This window comes from Trachinotus anak, unplaced genomic scaffold (assembly GCF_046630095.1).
Source record: "Trachinotus anak isolate AG129_WGS33_773 ecotype Australia unplaced genomic scaffold, CSIRO_AGI_Tana_v1 ptg000001l, whole genome shotgun sequence".
Lineage (NCBI taxonomy): Eukaryota > Metazoa > Chordata > Actinopteri > Carangiformes > Carangidae > Trachinotus > Trachinotus anak.
This window is the reverse complement of record NW_027273852.1, coordinates 188,466-207,649: the sequence shown is the minus strand read 5'-3', so window position 1 is coordinate 207,649 and position 19,184 is coordinate 188,466. Positions and strand designations below refer to the sequence as shown.

General features: G+C 41.1%; 1 protein-coding gene across 1 annotated transcript; it reads right to left on the bottom strand.

The window, feature by feature from the left end:
• Positions 1–328: 328 nt before the first annotated feature.
• On the bottom strand, positions 329–19,072 carry pgap1 (post-GPI attachment to proteins inositol deacylase 1). Its single transcript, XM_071477930.1, has 26 exons — positions 18,739–19,072; positions 17,501–17,654; positions 15,423–15,598; positions 13,903–14,074; positions 13,396–13,556; positions 13,074–13,126; positions 12,912–12,978; positions 12,628–12,733; positions 12,381–12,439; positions 11,945–12,028; positions 11,505–11,557; positions 11,301–11,352; positions 11,143–11,220; positions 10,444–10,519; positions 10,285–10,358; positions 10,145–10,196; positions 9,999–10,065; positions 9,810–9,915; positions 9,654–9,692; positions 9,187–9,371; positions 8,830–9,060; positions 8,606–8,741; positions 8,331–8,381; positions 8,005–8,216; positions 7,199–7,303; positions 329–7,108 (listed from the first exon to the last, which is right to left on the bottom strand). Exons 1-26 carry the CDS (start codon positions 18,868–18,870, stop codon positions 6,970–6,972), a joined length of 2,820 nt encoding a protein of 939 aa, XP_071334031.1. The 5' UTR covers positions 18,871–19,072; the 3' UTR covers positions 329–6,969.
• Positions 19,073–19,184: the final 112 nt, after the last annotated feature.

Here is a 19,184-nt window from a genome sequence, read left to right as displayed (position 1 = left end):
GGTTTATCTATTGTATAGCCACATTTTAGGTTATTCAAGCCACATTTGACGCTAAAGCCCCTACACACCTGTGGTACACTTACATAGCTGTGTTACTTCATTATGAGTAAGTACACCTCTATTCTGGTGTGTGTGGGTGTGTCTGTGCTTTGTTGACATTTTCCTGAACCTGTAGACGGGACAATTTACAGCTTTATCTTCATGTCAGCTTGGTGCCTTTACATTTCTCCCACAGAAGCCCCACCTACCTTCAACCTGACCACAGTTCGGAGGCTTTTAAATCATATTAATTTCATACTCAGGAGAGAAAAAAAAAGAACAGCTACAATTATTTTCTTGGTTTTATTGCAACAACAATGGTGCCAAAAATTGCACAGTTTGCCCATTTACATTGACATCAGATAAAAATGTGAGAAATACAAAAACACCAAAGCAATCAATTTTGACACAATGCTTAAACCTGAGGATTAAATACTCTTCCACAATAGAGCCTCACCAAAACATATAAATTAGAAGAACCATCCCTTAGATGTGAAGGGGCCCGTGTTTTCATTTCTTGCACCTAATTACCTAGAACAGTAAATGTCAGAGGACTAACTAGTTCTGCACAACAAGGAACAGCTAGCCGGAGGTTACATGTTTTAAAGTCACTCTAGGCAGAAGCGAAATAAAGGAAACTGATAGGGTTACCAGACGTTAAAGCACTTACAGACAGCAGTAACATTTAGTATGATGTTTACTTTTATATTACCAGATAAACACTGTGAAATATTTTCATTACTTGGTAAGAAAAATGATAGTGAACACAGACAACCACCTCTGTCTCGCCGTCAAAATTATTGACACCAAAAACATTCAGGTTGTGATAAGGTTTGAACAATGACCAGCTTCATTACTGAATGACAGAGTCACTCCGTGGTAGTGGACCACATTTGTAGCTTAATGCACCAACATCAGAACATGTTTATGATTTGCTGATTTAATACTGGAATAAACTCGCCAGTACGGCTGTGTTTGTTCAAAAGCTTGATCCTCAAAATGAATTTGGTTTAACTGAGAAAATATTTTTAGTAGTTTGAGTCTGTTCTTTTGTTTTCATGGTTGAAAAAAAGGAGTTTAAGTGATCATTCCAAGTGAGTGAAACACATGATGCATATTTTTTCTTAGTGTGCTTTGATTCAGATGCTAAATAACTTGGGAAACAAAAAACATCAGCTCATAAAAAGAAATGAGAAACCCCACTGTGAGATTTGGACAGACATCTGTCAGCGGGAAAAGACAGTGAGATCTTCATACTTCTTGTTAAATATATAATTAAGTTGTCAGTTAAAATTACAACTGATATGAGATTTGATGACTGCTATTATGATGATAATGCTCCCATTTTACTAACTTATAGTTTACCTGATTTCCATAAATTATACAGGTTTGTTCAACTTAGATAATTGACAATAATGTATTGACTTGATGCTTCATTGTAAATATTCCTTTGTCCAAATTCAAACTGTGAGATGTTAGAATATACAGTTTGTTTAACTGGCTTTAAAATGGCAGTATTTAAGCTTGAGCGTTAATGAAATGGAGAATCAGATTCCCTGCATTATTCCAGTCCAACTTTAAAGCTTTCAACCTAATTCTGGACGTATTCGAGGAGACTTTAAGACAAAGAATTGTTTTATTTGCTGATTTTCTAACTTTAAAATGCGAGATATTCTAATTGAGACAAGAGACAGAGACACACAGACCTCATTTTAAACAGCTAACATCCCAAAACATCAATTTGTGTGAGAAAATGATTTTGTGACTTTTCAGTCTGGAAGGAAAACCCCTATGTGTACGTCTGAACATCTGGCACGACATCATCACAGTGAACACCGATATAAATCACAATTATATTTTTATAAAACATAATTCTCATCTCTACTAATTTGTTCTACAAAGTCGTGTATGCCACCAATTCACAACGAGGCGGACAATGTGCATGTCGAAGCACTGAAACTGAACCAAACAGACAAGTGCACAGAAAAGCTGGTCACTGGTATTGTATAAATTCAAACACACATAAAGACATTCAGTGCAGGTACATTCACATTGGGAACAACTGCGGTGTCTTTGCAAAGCATGTTGATGGATGTGTGATTGTGCACTTGCCCGAGGGACAAGCTTAACTGGTCCCTAATTAACTTATCTTTAGTGTCTAGTAATTATGAAGTCACGCAGATCTAAAATCCTACCACTGTGTTGAGGATTTTCGTGAGTCACACAGAAGCAGTGAAGTAAATTTACATTCACAATAGGCCTTTGATCATTTAGCCAGTTGACTGCTGCTGAGGTTTTAGACCGACAGGCAGGTCTGAAACAGATGAACTGCTGCATACACGAGAAAGCAGAAAGGCACAGCAGCTGCTTCACGGGCGTGAGGGGGCGTGAGCAACAGCAAGAGGATGCGACACGAAGCAAGAACAGTAAGACACGGTTTGAACAGAGGTATAAAACATAAAATAAAAACTCAATGAGACACCAAAAGCAGCTGCTAACAGCTGTCGGAGAGAAAATCTTGAGATGAACATCCATTCATTAGCTATATCGCTCATCTTTGCAGTCAACACCTTCTTATAAATCACTACTGATTTGTTTTTCAAGTCAAAATCATCCACAATATTACATAGATTTATTAAACTGACCCACTGAACTGTAAAATGGCAAAAGAGTGCAACAGCTAAGTCGTTGGCAACAAAAACAAATGAATTCAAAAAGAAAAAAATAAAAGTTAGGCCTGTATGCCAAAACAACCCACCACTCTCAAAACACACAGCACACCCCACCACACAGGAAACAGTTTTCATAGCAACAATCTACACGATGGCTTGAGACAAATGTGACAGAATATCCAGAGTGGTTCACTCCATTATATCCATGATATCCAATATTATGTCCTCCTTTTATAACACCTTGAATTAAAAGACAAGTCTCTATATATGTTCTGCATTTTCCCTCTGTCAATAAACTGCACGAAAAGACAAAAAACAAGTTTAGTGTGTCTATCAAAGCCTGGTGTATCTTATTCCTTTGTGCCACAGGGCTCCATTATTGTCAAAAACCTATTAAAAACACACCAGTAAGCCACACTTCTGCACTGAGACATGTTCCTTCATCCCCATGAACACACACTGTAGTTTATTTTGATTCAATCCCACAGGCACTGTCCTGCTGCTATAAATTACTAGAGCATCCAATGTGGATTAATCCGCAGCTGAAAATAGTCCCCAGCAAATGCACTATTTAGCCCTGTTGGAGTAATGTTTGCTAAAACAAAACAGCTGTTTTGAGTCTTTCTTACTTATGTTTTCATCCATGTCTGTTTGTTGGTTTGTTTGTTTGTCAGAAGGATTATGCAAAAAGTACTGAACTGATTTGAATTAAACTTGGTGGATTTTTTTTAATAACTGTAATTAATGTTGCAAGGGCATTTTTGTCATGTATTTGTCAATTTCTCAGGGAATAATGTTTGGGTCTTGATGCACAAAATCAAACTTATTAATGGTGTTCCAGATCCAGATACAAATCTAGATCTGAGATGGTTTTAGTCTTCTCAAGGGTTTTGTTGACAGTAAGAGAAATGCAGAACAGCTCCAGCCTTGTCTGCTAAACAGCTTAGAAAAGGTTAAAACCTGAAGCTGCAAGAAATCCATGTGTTCTTACACTGATAAAAAAAAAAAAAACATTCACATGGTCACAAGATTGTTTTTTTAAAGACTTGCTGTACTGCTCCAGGAGTGGCTGACTTCAGACCAGCAGCTGTCATTGGTTTTACATTAATTAAACTGATTTGGTCACAAATATTCACCTGTACACCTGCTAACCACACCTTAGTAAACTGTAACCATGAAGACAATTCCCTTATCAACCCCAGAACAGTAGCAGCACAGAGCAAAGAAAATCCCACTTGCACTATGAGGTTTAAACATTTCCCTTTAAAAGCCTGAAGTTGTTTTTTGAAGTTTGATTCATACTGTTCATGTGAATCAGCTGCAACACTGAACAGGCTTAGAGAAAGTAAGAGCCTGCTTTTTAAACTAATCCAAAGCTTCACCAACAACATCACACACCTGCTGCTGCACCGTATAAACACCAACCACCACAGTAATGACAGTCATTATGAAGCTTAGAGACCGGCTTTGTCTGGAGCTTAACCATGTGACTGTGTCCACAACATAAAAACCCAATGAATATTTATGACTTGCTCAATCCCTGTATGCTATGCTATGTCTGTTTAGTATAATTATCTCACAATCAGCTCATTAACTTTCAGTGTAATCACATTTAACCTGCCAACACTTATGCATTACTGCCAATTTGGCGCAGAGACCGAAGCAGGCTTGTGACGTGGAGGTTTCTGCATCAAACGTTACCACAGCGCCTGTGAAGTATTCACCTGAACACTTTAATGTCACAGTAAAAGCATTGACTACAAAAACCTCTTTTATATTTTATGCTTAATTAGGATCAAACTTCAGAAATAAGTTTTCACTTTGACTTTGAAGCCTTTTGATCAGCTTAATTACATCCACTGTGACCCACAACAACATAATGTTATCAACGTCTTATGTACACAATGTATCACTCAGGTACATATAATGTGCAGAAATATACGTGTAATACATGGATATTGGTTGACACCATGAGCCCTGTAAAGCAGAGGTCTTCCAGAGGACGCAGTCATATTTCACGCAGCCTCATATGAGGTGAATTAGATTATAGGCTATAAACTACAGCCTCTGCCAGCTGCTTGTTTTTGTGCGACAGGTGACTACTTTTGCTGGCTGTTGACTGAATGAGCATTGACCTGCCAGGGCTAAAGTGAGCAGCGCTTAGTTAGCTTGTCACTGTGCATTAAAAATGTTTCTGTTAGCTCAACCCTGTTCAGAGCTGCTCGATTTTATCCTGCGGTTCAGCAGCTGGCAGGGAGATCGCAGATTTACAGGAGTGATTGGATCAGCTAATCAGCAGTCACCGATGCAAGTGGTGTTTGATGATACTGAAGCAGTGGTGGAGCAAAGGGCTGCACCATTCAGCACTGATTTCAGGTCACCTTTTTGGGTCAAACTACTGCTGCTATTCTAATAGTGCTGCCAAGTTTCCAATAAATTCAATTCTACTTTGCTGTTTTGTTTTTTTTTTTACCAAAGTTAAGCAATTGTCAGTGAAACTAAACACTTCCTGCACTGATATTTCAAATCAAAAACCTAAAAAAAAGGAGGATTATGTATCATTTGGAAACTTTTAATTTGAAACATATGTGCAGGAAATTTCAAGTTTCATTGACAGTAGTTTTTTAAGAAAGAAACAGGAGTGAGCAGTGAGAAAAGTATTTCTGTGAAAAAGAGAAACTCAGAGATTGAGTATGACATCAGTCCTGTGAAAATGTCCATTATCTTGAATTTATCAAGAGAACAGGTGAACATGTAGGACTGAGATGGACTAGTTTTGATGAGTTACAGTGGAGACATAAAGCTTTTACACATGCACAACACCTATTGGAGGATTTGAGATCATTTGAGTTCTTGGCTCATTTTTTTCAAACAAGAAAATGTGTCAGTATTATTTCTGCCTACGAGACTATTAGGTGCTTCCTTCAGATAAGCCCAAGGCCATTTAACAGTCACTATTGTGTACAATAAGGAAACGAAAGTGTGAGTCACTATGATAAACTAAAGCTATGGCAAGACACAGATTTATGTGGCACCCCAAGATTGAGACCATGTTTTGATGGGATCACGCCAGCGGAGTACTCAGCAGGCAGTACTACATTATAACATGAGTACTCAGCAGGCAGTACTACATTATAACATGAGTACTCAGCAGTCATTGGCCCTGTTCAGATCTGACAGCAAAATGCATCTCCACGTTCCTCAAGTGAGAACTTGAGATAGTAAAATAGTATTTGAAATAGTAACATGTTCTCAGTTCATGATGAAACTGAGTTGGGACTAATCAGACTGTGGCTAAGGACGTCAGTGGAGTAGGAAGTCCAAAATCTGTGTCAAAATCTGTCCACAGAGAGACGGGCAGAGCCAGTTCCTGCTACATTAGGTGTCTCCAGGACCATATTTTACCACGATGACCCACCTACACACACAAACACACACATAAGGTGAAAACAGAGCAAGCCACACTGTCCCAGCTGGTAATGGATGCTGCATACTTCAGTCTGACCACCTTTCTGAAAATGAGCTCCACCTCTGTCTTGCAGAGGACATGGAGTGGATCGTGATCTTCTTCTGAATAATGTGAGTCACTGGAACCTGCACACGTACTTAAACCTTTTGCAGCTGAAACCAACATCCTTCGTCATTGTTGTGTATCAAAAATAACTGATTAACGGTGAATGTAAACATGATTACTTTGGATTTTTTTTCTTATCGAATTGAATGTATGGCACTGCCACTGGCTTCGTGGCGGTGCTTCCATAACTACACACAGCTATAAGTCATTGCTAAGCAGGAGGCAGTGTGAGAGTTCACAGCATAGTGACCACAGTGAGCAGCGCCACTACAGGACACTAGAAAGAAAAAAAAACAAAACATTTTAACACCCTGTTGAGAGTCTCTAGTATCAGTAGCTTCACTGGTGGCGGAGTTCTCGCTCCTTGAAGGCAGAGCTATAGATATACAGAGTAAGGCAAACTTGGTTTCAGGTCAATCCAACAGAGCCATATTTGCACCAAATGCTCCAAGGCCTTTACATCTCCTCATTTAAAAACGTAGTGTAACTGCCGTGGAGCTTTTAGTGCTAACATCGAGCAGGCAGTTCCCCAAGCTATGTATGTCTATGGCTCTGCTCCATGGCAGTTTTATACATCAAGTCTTTTTGGGACAAATCAGTCTGAACCAGCTGCAGTGAGTCAGGCTGTAACTTAGAGAAAGGCTTGTTATGGTAGAGATGAAGACTGAAACCAGCCAGATACCGTCAGAGCAGGCAACACAAGGCCAGAGGGACGAGCGGCGCCAGCAGGAAGTAGGTGACTCTGTAAAGGTGGAGGGGAGAGAAGGTCACCATGGTGATGGCCACGGGCAGAGGGAGGCAGGAAGTCAGAGGCAGGAGTTTGCTGAGAGAGAGAGATCAAGAAAAAGTTATTATTCAGTGGTTACAGGATAACGAAGCTTATGAGGAATGTGAGTGTCGGTGTTGGTCCTACCTGCTGCAGAGTTTTAAAGTGTTGCAGTTAATAAGCAGCATGTACACAATAATTAGAGGCACAATGTGTGGCCAGCAAGGGTCAGGATCCAGGTGGGTGGAGTATCTGGAGAGGATCACAACGCAGGTTAAACAGAGATTTTTCATGTCATTCACCTTCTCTACCACCTCACCACTGTACTGAACATTAATTTGACTTTTCATCTTATCAATTTTGGCCATTTAGTGATAAAATGATCATGAAAATATAATCCCAATGTAGTAAAACTGATATCAGCCAGATATTTCATACAAATAACCATTACGTAAACTTGAAATTAATGTAATGTGGGACTTTGGTTGCTAGGAAGGTCCTGTTTTCAGCTCTGTTCCACAAAAAAAAAAAAAAAAAAAAAAAATCAGAGGTAGGCTTTGGCCAATATTTAAAAATATTAAATACTGCGATATTTCTTGCCATATGCAGTATTTTTCATAATATCAGAAAATGTGCCCAACCTTTTGACTGATTCTTTATTTATACACTTTAATTATAATTCCTTTTAATATTATTATTATCTTTTTTTTTTTTTTTTTTGCAGTTTTGCAGACTGCCCTGCCGCCGATTCCGACCAAAGTTTCCACTCAGGAATAATTTTCCAGGACATTGTCAGTGATGATCTCGCTCATGTGACAGACAGGAATCACACCACACACCAATATGTTCCTGTCTGTGGAAGTCTGATTTAAAATAAGTGCAGTCTATACTTGAAGCTATGAAATCATCAATGACTAAACAGCCTATTCTCTCCAGTCATGTTCACACTGTACCTCAGGTTGCGGATCCAGTGGAGGAGTGAGGGTGCGCTGAGCATGATGGGCAGCGTGAAGAGTGCTGACAGGCAGAGGTGGAGCTGCAGGTCATCCCTCACCTCCTGCAGAACACACTCAGACAGCAGGGGGGCGCCATTACATTCTTTAGGCCTGTCCGAGCACTCGGCGTCGACCATGCCATTCTCAGCTTCTTTGTGCTTCCGTGGTGCCTGGAAAGATTGTGGCAGAATTGACAGATTTGACAGCTGAATTCAACGAGGATCAAATGTTTTGTGTGTGTTTTCTGTAAAAGTTTCTGAGACGTCAAATTAAATATTTCTTACCAGATTCAGCATGTGACTCAAAGACCGTTCTGTCATCTGCAGCCTCAGTACCTGAGCAATGTAAAAAAAGATAGAAGCACCATAATCAGTAGTAATTGTCTGCTTGCAATATTTTGAGAGTTAGCACATTTTTAGCTTGTGCTACTGAACATCTCGACACGACAAAGGATAAATGGAAACAAAACTGTCTTGAAACCGATTTAATTATTGATGCTGCTCTGCAAAACCACTGGTGAAGACTGCTTTTATTTCACATATCACATCTTAAGGCTCACCCTATAGAGGTGGAGCAGGAAGGCGGCAAAGATTGACAACGCTCCACAGGCTGTCACGCCCATAACAGTCAGACAGAGGGTGATGAGGAGCAGGGTCCGCGGTCGCAGGGTGCCACAGTCTCTGGAGACAGATGGTCTGCAGGTGAAGAGGAAATTAAAAACAGCAGTCAGATCCAATCACAGTTTCACATCACATACCTCAGTGTTTAAATGTCCAACCATACCTGTGTAGTGGAGCTAATATTAACGAGATCAGTCGCATGATCAGGCAGAGCAGTGTGCTCCCCCAGTACGCCACGGCTGCCCCCAAAATGTAAAGCAGAGGGGACAGGAGGTGGGGCCATTCTTCGACTGGTAGCACGCCTTCATGAAACGTTGTATCAGGGAAGGTTGGGGGGAGGGCGTCCATAGGGGGGAGGCGAAGAAGGGACCAGACCTCCTGAAACCAGCTGCAGCTGCAGGGGAGAGAGATCAGCAGGATTCAGGTGTTATCATATAACATCCACACTGACGTCAGAAGGCTGTGGGACACGACTCGAAGCTTCCACACTCAATTTCAACGTTAAACTTCCAACGCCTACCTGAGTAAGATGTGCAGAGTATAAACAGGCAGGTTGACTTTATGAGGCTGCAGACCACGGCCCACCACCTGGCTCATGGCTGCAGCTCGCCTCGACTTCAGGATGGAGGACAGCTGCCCCCCACAGGCCAGGAGGAGAGTTACAGCCATGTACACCGGCACCATGGGGCCACAGAACCTCAGTATCTGTCAGGAAAGAGAGAGAATCAGAACCAGAAGCAGAGCCAGAATACTTTATTGATCCCCATGGTGGAAATTAGGTTACGTTACAGTTGCTCCCTCAAGAACAGAAATGTAACAGAAAAGAAGAGACAATAACGTAAGATTAGAGGCAATAATAAAAACATAAAGCTAAAATATAAATATAAACATAAAATGTAAAAATATGTCTTTATACTATCATAATATACAAATATACCATAAAAATATAAATGAATAATAAATATAAATATAAGAAAGTTGTTGTACCTGTCCCAGCACCCTGGGTAATGAAGTCCTTATTGACACCTAAACCAGAGTGTAAACATTATTAATTTTAAATATTCTTATTAATGACAAAAACAATGTTTTACATGATAAACTGTCTTCAGGATGTATGTTAAGGACACACACTAAAGGCTGTACCTTATACTGGCAGTTGGGGGCAGTGTGGAGCTGAAGGAGGACACCTGAGGTGTTGTCTGGACGACTTGTGTGGAGCATCCCTGAGATCTCAGTAACTGAGGGCACACTGGTGAACAGAGTCGTAACAGAAACAGTGAATAAGTCATGTAAACAGTGAACAGCCTGGAGACAGACACTGACATAACTGACCTGACTGTGGTTAACGAGTGCTCTCGAAACCACGGGACCATTATTCTGTACACGTTGGACAATCTGTCTGCAGACAGAAATACAAGAATTATTCCACATTTCAGGATGTGCACGTGTGTCTGTCTATGTATAAAAAACAAACTCACCTTTATGGACTTTGCACTGGCTTGCAACATTAATTCTGAAAGCCTGATAGACCTAAAGAAACAGGTGTTAAAATTCAGTGACACGGTAGGAACGAAGGATACTGAGTCTAACAAGCACTGAATAAATCACTGGAAGCTACCTGGTGGAAGTGCTGCAGCTCGATGGTGTGAAGAAGTCCAGAGGAGTTGACGGTGACGTCGCTGACAGTCAAACCTGCAAAACCAACAGTTACTGAGAAGGAACGTGTCTCTTTTCACTTAGCAGTTTGACAATCAGCATCAACAGTAAGACGACTCACCGAAGGACAGGACATGTGGCGCTGGGACGGACAGAGTCTGAGATTCTTGCCTCTGCCACTCACACTCCACCGTAAACTGTGAAAAGACAAACTTTGTATGAATTAACATTAATAATGATTCGTTATGAGAAACTGATTCTACCAGATTCTGATGCCACACAGTTTCCAGATGATAAATCCTAATAACTTTGGTGATCCCCTGACTTTTCCTCCTAATATTAGCATTTAGCTCACTATATCTATGTACAGCCTCACAAAGCTGCAGGTACAGCTGAACGATATGGAAAAAGCAAAAACATATTGTGATTATTTTCACTCATATTGTGACCTTTTGTCATGATTTTTGCGGGATTGGTAATTTTTGCATTTCATTCTTACTGAAAAAAAATATAAAAGTGATGATGATGTGATTTTTTGCTGGGGCCTGTACCAAACCTGCTGGCTGGGGCCTGTTTGTAGCACCATGACGCTTCTTTTATAACAGTAAGTTGTGACACATTTTACTTGCAGCTCCTGTGATTTGGATATTACTCTTTGGCACCTGTGATTTCAGTAATATTTTGATGGATTGTTCAGCCCCAGCTGCGAGCATGGCTGTAGACTCTTGCTAATGTTTCCTCTCTTACACTAGAGAGACAGACAGAGCAGGATCATATCATCTGTGCAGAGAGAGGTGACTCCTCATTTTGTTTCAAGTACCTGTCGGCCGTTCAGGTTGGAAGCCGAAACAACCAGATGAGTAACCGAGGACAAGTCGCTGAGACTCAGAATCAGGACCTGAGGACAATAACGGACAGTTAGCAGCAACCAACAGCAGCTCAGACTGGACTGGGCGGTGGCTCTACAGGATAAATTACCTTGTATGGAGGCAGAAGCTCAGTTCCCATAGACAGATCTACAGCACGCACACTGGAAAATTCAAAGAACACAATACAGACATCATCCAAATATCAAGAGGAATTAGATTCTCAGTGAAACCTGCAGAAAAATCAGGACGGTGAAAAAATGAAGACATGAATTGAGAGAGAGAGAGTAGAGAGACTCTACAATCATGTTCTCACCATGAACCAGAACCGTTCCTGTGCACGCAGCCGTACACCCAGCTACTCATCTCCTGTTGGACAACAACACAGTCACTTTTCTCCTCAACCATTTGTTCTGATGACTGAGCTTTAGTGCGGGTTTCCTATTTGTACCTATTGTTTGTTGTTGTAAATTTTTTTCGTATTATCCATTTTGATACAAAATTTTTGGAGCCACAGCAAATGAATACTTTATAAATGAGAGACTTTAATAATTAAAAAATAAATAAATAAATCTAGAAACAGTGTAGACTAATGGACAAAATTCAAAATAAAATCTACAACACAACAAAATGTGCAAAAAAATGAAGGGGGTCTGAAGACTTTTTGAAGCCACTGTGTGCGTCTATATGAATCATTGATAATTCAGAAGTCTGAAACCACAAAAGGACGACAACACAACATTAGTGAAAACTCACCTGGTTGTTGCTCCTGCAGTAGAAATGGCTGTAGGCTTTCCTCCGACTCGACAGAGCAAACAGGAAGTATTTGACCTGTCCTTCCTGTAGACAGAGAGCAACACTGACCACAACTGGTACGTCTTTATTTTCTATCTGTATCAGGCTGGATGGGACTAGATGTTAGTCTGCATTTATTTGTATGAGATGAAAAAGACATTTTACAGAGAAAGGGCTGCAGTTAAGTATCATCATCCAATATGATGATTCAAGTCCCTGCAGCATTTGTCTGCATTACAACAAACTTGTTTTTTCATTAGTGGTTTCTATTGGAACAATTTTTAAATTTGCAAAAAGGGGAAAATCGCAACGAGTTAAATTTGTTCCTGAACAAGAACAAAACTCAGACATTTAACCCAGAGCCGTTCATTCATTATTTTGGTTGAACGTTGGATACCTTCGGTGTGCTGTAAGCCAGACGCAGTGTGTTCACTTCGCTCCACGCTTCAGGAAAATCTGGAAAAACGCAGACGAAGGGAAACAACAGAGCAATTTGTAAATATGATTCTTTAGTAGAGTCACTCAGTCAAACCTGAAGTTCACTTTACTTTATAAGTTAATGAAAAAATAAAGGGACAGTGCTTTAAATAAATAGATGTATGTGATTATTCCAGCCTGTTGTTGATGAAGTTTTTCGCTCTGACCTAAGATGGAGATGGAGGTGTCTTGAGTTTCTCCCAACATCCTGAAAGGATGTCTGATGAAGTGATGGTTCAGCACAGCCATTTTCTTCTCCGGGTTTTCTGTGAACTAATAAGAACACACTGATTGTCTGAGATGATAGCGTTGATTATTTGGCGGGTGTACGACTCCCACTAGTCTCTGCTAAATATCTCATTTGTTCTATCACGACAAACACTCCTCTTTATTTCTCCATGTGAGATTTTCCACAGAAAGATTCATTTGAGAAACGTGTATTTGTTCTGACCTGTCTGGTTTCAGGGTCGATGAGGTCGAAGAACGCCCTGACGGTCGCAAGAACAAGCTCTTTGCACCTGGAACACAAAGACACACACACACGTCATATGAATAACCTGAATCATGTCTAGGACAGATGCAGTCGGCCAGAACTTGATGTCTTGTTTTTTACCAAACGATGGAGAGGTGGTCAGTGGACACCCACGTCCTGGGAACTGCAGTCGCCTTGGTAAAGATGAGAAGACATTGAAACATAAAGAAGAGAAGTGCAGGATCAAACACAATCTACATTTTATCTATTGTATTTTACACAGTATTGTATCCAACAAGGCAAAAATACAACCCCCAGAGAGGGTTTTTTTTTTTTTTTGTACAAGAGGCTTCGTCCCGTCAGTCAAACGCAGGTGAAGTTGCTCAGTTGTTAAAAAACATCCCTGGATCCAGGAAAAGTTCGAACCATAGTGCTGCTCCACCAGTTCACAAACAAATCTTACCACCAGTGACAACTTATTAGGGTCTCCTGCAGGACAAGGTAGGGACGTTAGGCCAGAGCGGACCTGGTAGTCACGGTAACCACCCCCAACAGACAGGACCGTCATGTTTCTGAGCCTGTTGGCCTGCTTCACCCACTTCTGTCTCACTGCAGAGTAGAAATCTACAAACGACAGGGACAGAGGAGGAAAAACCTCTTCAAATATCCACCATTTATGTGAATTCATACTGTGTTTTTTTATATTTGTATATGTAAATGATTTCTAAACAATACAAACCACATCTGAGTCCTGACTTTAGGTTTCCTGTTGTGACAGCATTTTTGTTTTTCTTATTGTATTTTAAAAAGTTCAGTGCTATCAGAGCAGATGATTTTACTGATTAGCTCTTCTTCTCTGGTGGAAAAGTATGTAAATAATCAGCGTAATCAGCTGTTGTCTTTGCTCTGAATGAGGATATAACTCTGAGCAGACAGTCTCAGTGTACCTAAGCATGAGAGTTATTCTTACCCAGCAGGTACGGGTCCAGGGCCAGTACCGGAGCCAGGTGAGGGGAGGCCTGGGTAATGATGAGGCTCACCAGGTTGGTGTTGAAGCGCGGCAACGTGAACAGCGCCCGGGCCACCACCCCTCCCATGGAGTGGCCCACCAGCACCACGCTCTGCGGAGGGGTCTTCAGATGCTACGAGAACAAAACAGACTGTTAAACCAAATAACTGAAGACATGTGGCTGCAGCCTTGGGAAATACAGTCTTCCTCCACCAACTCCCGAACCTGGAGACGCTTCTGTTAGAAAAACTAGATTTATCACTCAAACAGAAGCCTGAACGCACTGGTACTCAGCTCTGCTGCCGGAGGGAACGTGGTGAAATTTATGCTCCATCCGGTCTTTCTGGAGGGATTTTAACAACAATTATCTCCTGAGCCCTCACATCCCTCTATCTCGGACATATTCCTGATGGACTGAGCAAAGATGATCCCTGTCTCTTACACAGCAGTTTTTCCTACTTCCGGCCTCAAACATCTGCATCTCCTAGAACAGATGACTTACTCCATACGGCTCCCAAAAGAACTGGGAGAAAAACGATGGGAAATATGGAGTTTACTAAGCCAGTGAGGCAGTTTTCTTTTTAAAGTATTATATGTAACATGGGATACTTTGTTTTAAATTAGGCAAATGTGGCTTGATTTATTGATCATCCCCATTTACCACAGAGAGTTTGAACAGTGCCTTTGATCTTGTCCTTTACACAACATTAGTTGTCATGACATTTAAAGACTGCTCCTTAATTCAATTTCTTTTTTATCAAATTATCTGACCACTGTGGAGTTCTGTTAGTTGTCTCTTTAAAAAAACTGAAGGAGGCTGCAGTAAAGGCCTGACAAAGCATCTCAAGGGAGGAAACTCAGTGTTTGGTGATGTCTATGGGTGACAGACTTCAGCCAGACATCGGCTGCAAAGGATTTTCCTCCAAATATTAAAAATAATGCTCATATTTACAGTTTGTTTGTTTGTTCAATTACTATTGAGCATGTATATGTATAAAAGTAGTTGTTGTTCCTTAAGGGTTAATGCAATATTTTTGTTACACACCTTGAATTAAAGCAGAAAGACTTCACTTAAATCACATCTTGACTGCTTCATTTCAAATCTCTTGTGTTGGTGTAAAGAGACAAAATCTTCACTGTCCAAATACTTATGGACCTGACTGTACACTAATAATCTCCTGTAGGTTGACAGACATAAATATTTACACACTGGAATAAGATACTCTACTTAATGTTAACTGTGCGTTTTGTTGTAATGTTGGCATTTAGGAATTTCAGTTTATTCTTGTCAACTTCTTTATTACTGCGTGATGTGCAGGTCAGAAGGATCAACCACATGCCAAAGATGTAAATGTAGAAGGTGAAGAGACGTGATGTGTGTGATATGAATCCCCCCACAGTGAAATATTACTCCACTAGCAACAGCCACGATCTGCAGTGAGTAACCCTGTCTGACGAGTGGATGATATTTGAAGCCTGACCTTGTACAGCCTCAGGATGGCCTTAATGCTCTCGTGCAGGAAGTGAGTCTGCCGGAGCAAACTGCCGCCGTAAAGGGCCACCAGCTCCTCGTTGAAGTCCACGGTGAACACGTTGAAGTGGAGACCTCCCTCCATGTTTTCGGCCTTCCTCAGGGCCACCGAGCCCAGAGAGCGAGCTTCACGCAGAGGAGAAGACATGTGATGGTGTCAGATAGTAAAACCACCATATGTTCAGATTTCATGCTACTTTGCAACTTGACGTCCTGCTATAATTATCAACCCTTATGCATGTATTATTTTTTCAAATACTTTGAATTATTGATCAGAGCCATCGTGTCCTGAGCTTCTCCAGATCATCAGGGCGGCTGTTCGTGACCTAGAAAGAAAATTCTCACTTTGCTGTTAAAAAGGCTCATTAATTTTACACAGCCTGCAACATTTCCCTGAAACCTCCAATATCCGATCTGACGCTGGTGCTTCATCAAGCTGTTGTTTAACTTATGAAGCTCATCAAACAACAGCTGATTTCAAAAAATAGTCAAGAACAGTGTGAATATGAGACAAAAAAATGCTGATTAATCATCACAAACAGTGAAAAAAAATGTGTTTGTCTTCATGTGAATAAAAACGAAGGTGTTCTCCTAAACAACTGATAGAGAGAACAGGGGTTGGGGATAATCTCCATATGGTTTTGTAGCACAGAGAGCACGGCTCAGTTATCAGGTAGAGAAAAAACATTGATAATCATAATAAAAATCAAGCCGATCACGTGGATCTCATCTGCATTTTAACCCTTTATTAAAGCAGATTAAAGCCTATATTAAAGGATAACAGCATTATTGTGTTTATTTATAGTTGTAAATCCCATAAAAACTGTCTGTTTATCAGTACTTATTGCGTCATTGTCCTGTGTGCAGCAAACTGCCCCAAGCTCATTTGTTGAGTCGTAAATATACAGTTTCATTTTAAAAAAAGGTTCAGTAATTTCCTAAAACAGCTTTTTAATCAAACATTATATAACCAGTTGAAAATAGAGCATCAATTGGGGACTATTTTCAGCAGTGGATTAATCTACATTCAGTGCTTAGTGAGTATTTACAGGAGCAGGGGCCGACTTAAAATAAACTACACGTACATTGTGTGTGTGCTGTTTTAAATAGAGTTGGAAAACAAAGGAGCTCTAAGACAGCAGCACAGAGGAATAAGGTTTATCAGGCTTTGGATGCACCTCTTGGTAAACACAGAGTCTACGGGTTCAAATTAGGGTCAATAAGATTCTGAGGTTGTCAAGTGATTCACAAAGGCGTGTAGTTGTAAATCAACCTTTATAAACATGTAAAATAAATCTGCAGGAGAGTCCAGTCAGCACAGAGATGGTTCTGTTAAGGTGGACCAGAAGGTGGTGGGTTTGGATACATACGGTACATACATTGGACGGTTCTGGTCTGCATAAAGGGGCGTGTCGGGAGACCTTAAGTGTTTAAATCCAACGCCTGAATCGTTGTTGGTGAAGATCGAATGAGTTGGAAAATAAAAATATAACTTACCCAGAGCTCGTCTACGGATAAATAAATTATCAGACATCTTCAATATTACACTTCAGACATGCTAACGTTAGCTTCTAGCTCAGACAGACTGATGGTAATGTGTTGTCAAGCAAGAGAAAACAGTTTCCTGACCCTAATTTGAGCCCAGAATATCATTAAAGATGATACAAGAATGTTGTAAAATGCCTGTAAAAGACTGTTTTTGCAAAGATAAAAACATTATCTAATGTTTACATGTGAAATCCAAACCTGCTTCTGTGATATGCAGAGGTATTTCACCCAAAACTGAAAGCTTGTGTGGAAAACTCAAGGACAGTCCAGTCTGCTAATCAACAAAAAGCACACAGCCGCCCTAATGTCCTCAACAGTCTCAGCACAATGAAAAAAGTCTCCTCCTCCTCCTGACTGTGCATTTTAATGCCTTTGCTGTACAGACAAAAGATGCACGACCTCCACTTGCATTTAAATCTGAAAACAAGGACAGTACTAAAACCTGTCATGGGACATCCACCATTGACTCTGTGCACTTACCTTGTTTATAACTTCCAGCATTTCCAGGCAGGAAGAGCACAGGGGCACCGGTGAGTTTGAGCGCTCGGGTCTCCTGGGCGTACAGACCCTCTCCGTACAGGTAGAGCCCGTAGGCTGGGTACAGCCTGGCAACACGCCGAGGCAGAGCCACGCGCTGTGAACCCAGAGTGCATCCACACAGACACAGATTAGGAGATTCAAACACACACAGTCCCTTAACCTTTTGTGGCGCGTCAATAAAAAGCACACGTGTACATCTACTGTACAGCTGGCCGATAACGCCTCCCTCCCACCTCACCTGATTTAGTCTAAATACCTACTTTCAGTGAAGTAAAAAGAAATCACATCAACCCTGCTCATCTCCTGGTTTAGTTCACCAGACCTTTGTTAGAGGCCGTGGTTCATCTACTGTACGACTGCAACACTTCCTCTGATGCTGGGCAACAGTAATTAGACCAGAAATGATTAATCAGCTGATCTTGGGACCAGGAAAAGTTGTGATGGTAATTTTTTCTATATTTTCTGACATTTGTTAGACAAAATAATCAAAATGAGGTGTTATGTTTGATATTGAAATATTGAAAAATATTTATTTCCCTGTCAAGCAGATGAGAAAATGATGATATTCATATGCATCACCTCACATCATGATTTCTTACACTGATTACAGTATGATAGCTCCATTCATTTTATTTTTCCATTTTGCTTTTAATATTATCTTTGTTAAATAATGCATGTTCATAGTTTTTTTATTCTTGTGCCTGTGGAGTTAACCCTGACTCAAGAGACCATGTCCATTAAGCGCATAAACAAGGATAGAGGCTGTCTTTAGATATACAGGCTCCTTTTTCCTTCTTCCCATGCATCATAATAAATAAATAAAAAGACTAAAGCTTTGCCTCCAGCTGTGCCCCACAGATGAGCACATTAGTGAGCATAAAGAGCAAAGGAGGGCGACCTGCATGGGGATTACTGGACAAACACACGTCCCCACCTTGTAAAGCTGATCTGCCTGCTGAGAGGATTCAGGGATCAAGGTTTGATTTATGGTTTCATAACCTGGCTAATTTTGGCTAATCTGCAGCCACACAGGTGTAAACAGGTGTAAACAGGTGTAAACAGGTGTAAACAGGTAACCTCAGCCTTCAGGAAGTGCATTAAAAAACGCCTGTGAAATGAAGTGAACAATATATTATTCCCACAGTATTTCCCACACATGCATGAGCCCGGACACTCACCCTGTACTCCGGGTATTCAAACATATAGGTCATACTGCATCTGTTCTCCTCGAAGCCGGTCAGCAGCTCCCGGAGGCCGGCCGCCAAAAGCCCCACAGCGAAGCCGTAGAAGGCGGCAGCGGCGAGCTTCATGGTTCGGTTCCGGCTCCGGCTCCGGCCGCGGGACGTTACCGGCGTTCAGCCTCCATGTTCCGGCTGCGACGCTGGGAGAGCCCGGGAAGACACCGCGCAGGCTGCCACCTCTCACCGGCTGAACCCCACAACAGGAAATACACCCTCCACCGACCGCGGTGATTGGCAGGTTCGTCGGCCAATGGGAGGCGAGCACTGAGAAACGGACCAATAGGAGAGCAAACAGGGGCGGGTACGTGGACTGATGAAACTGAGGTTGAGAAACACAAGCTTATGAACTTCTGTCAACATGTGTGAGTTCATCTCTCATTTTA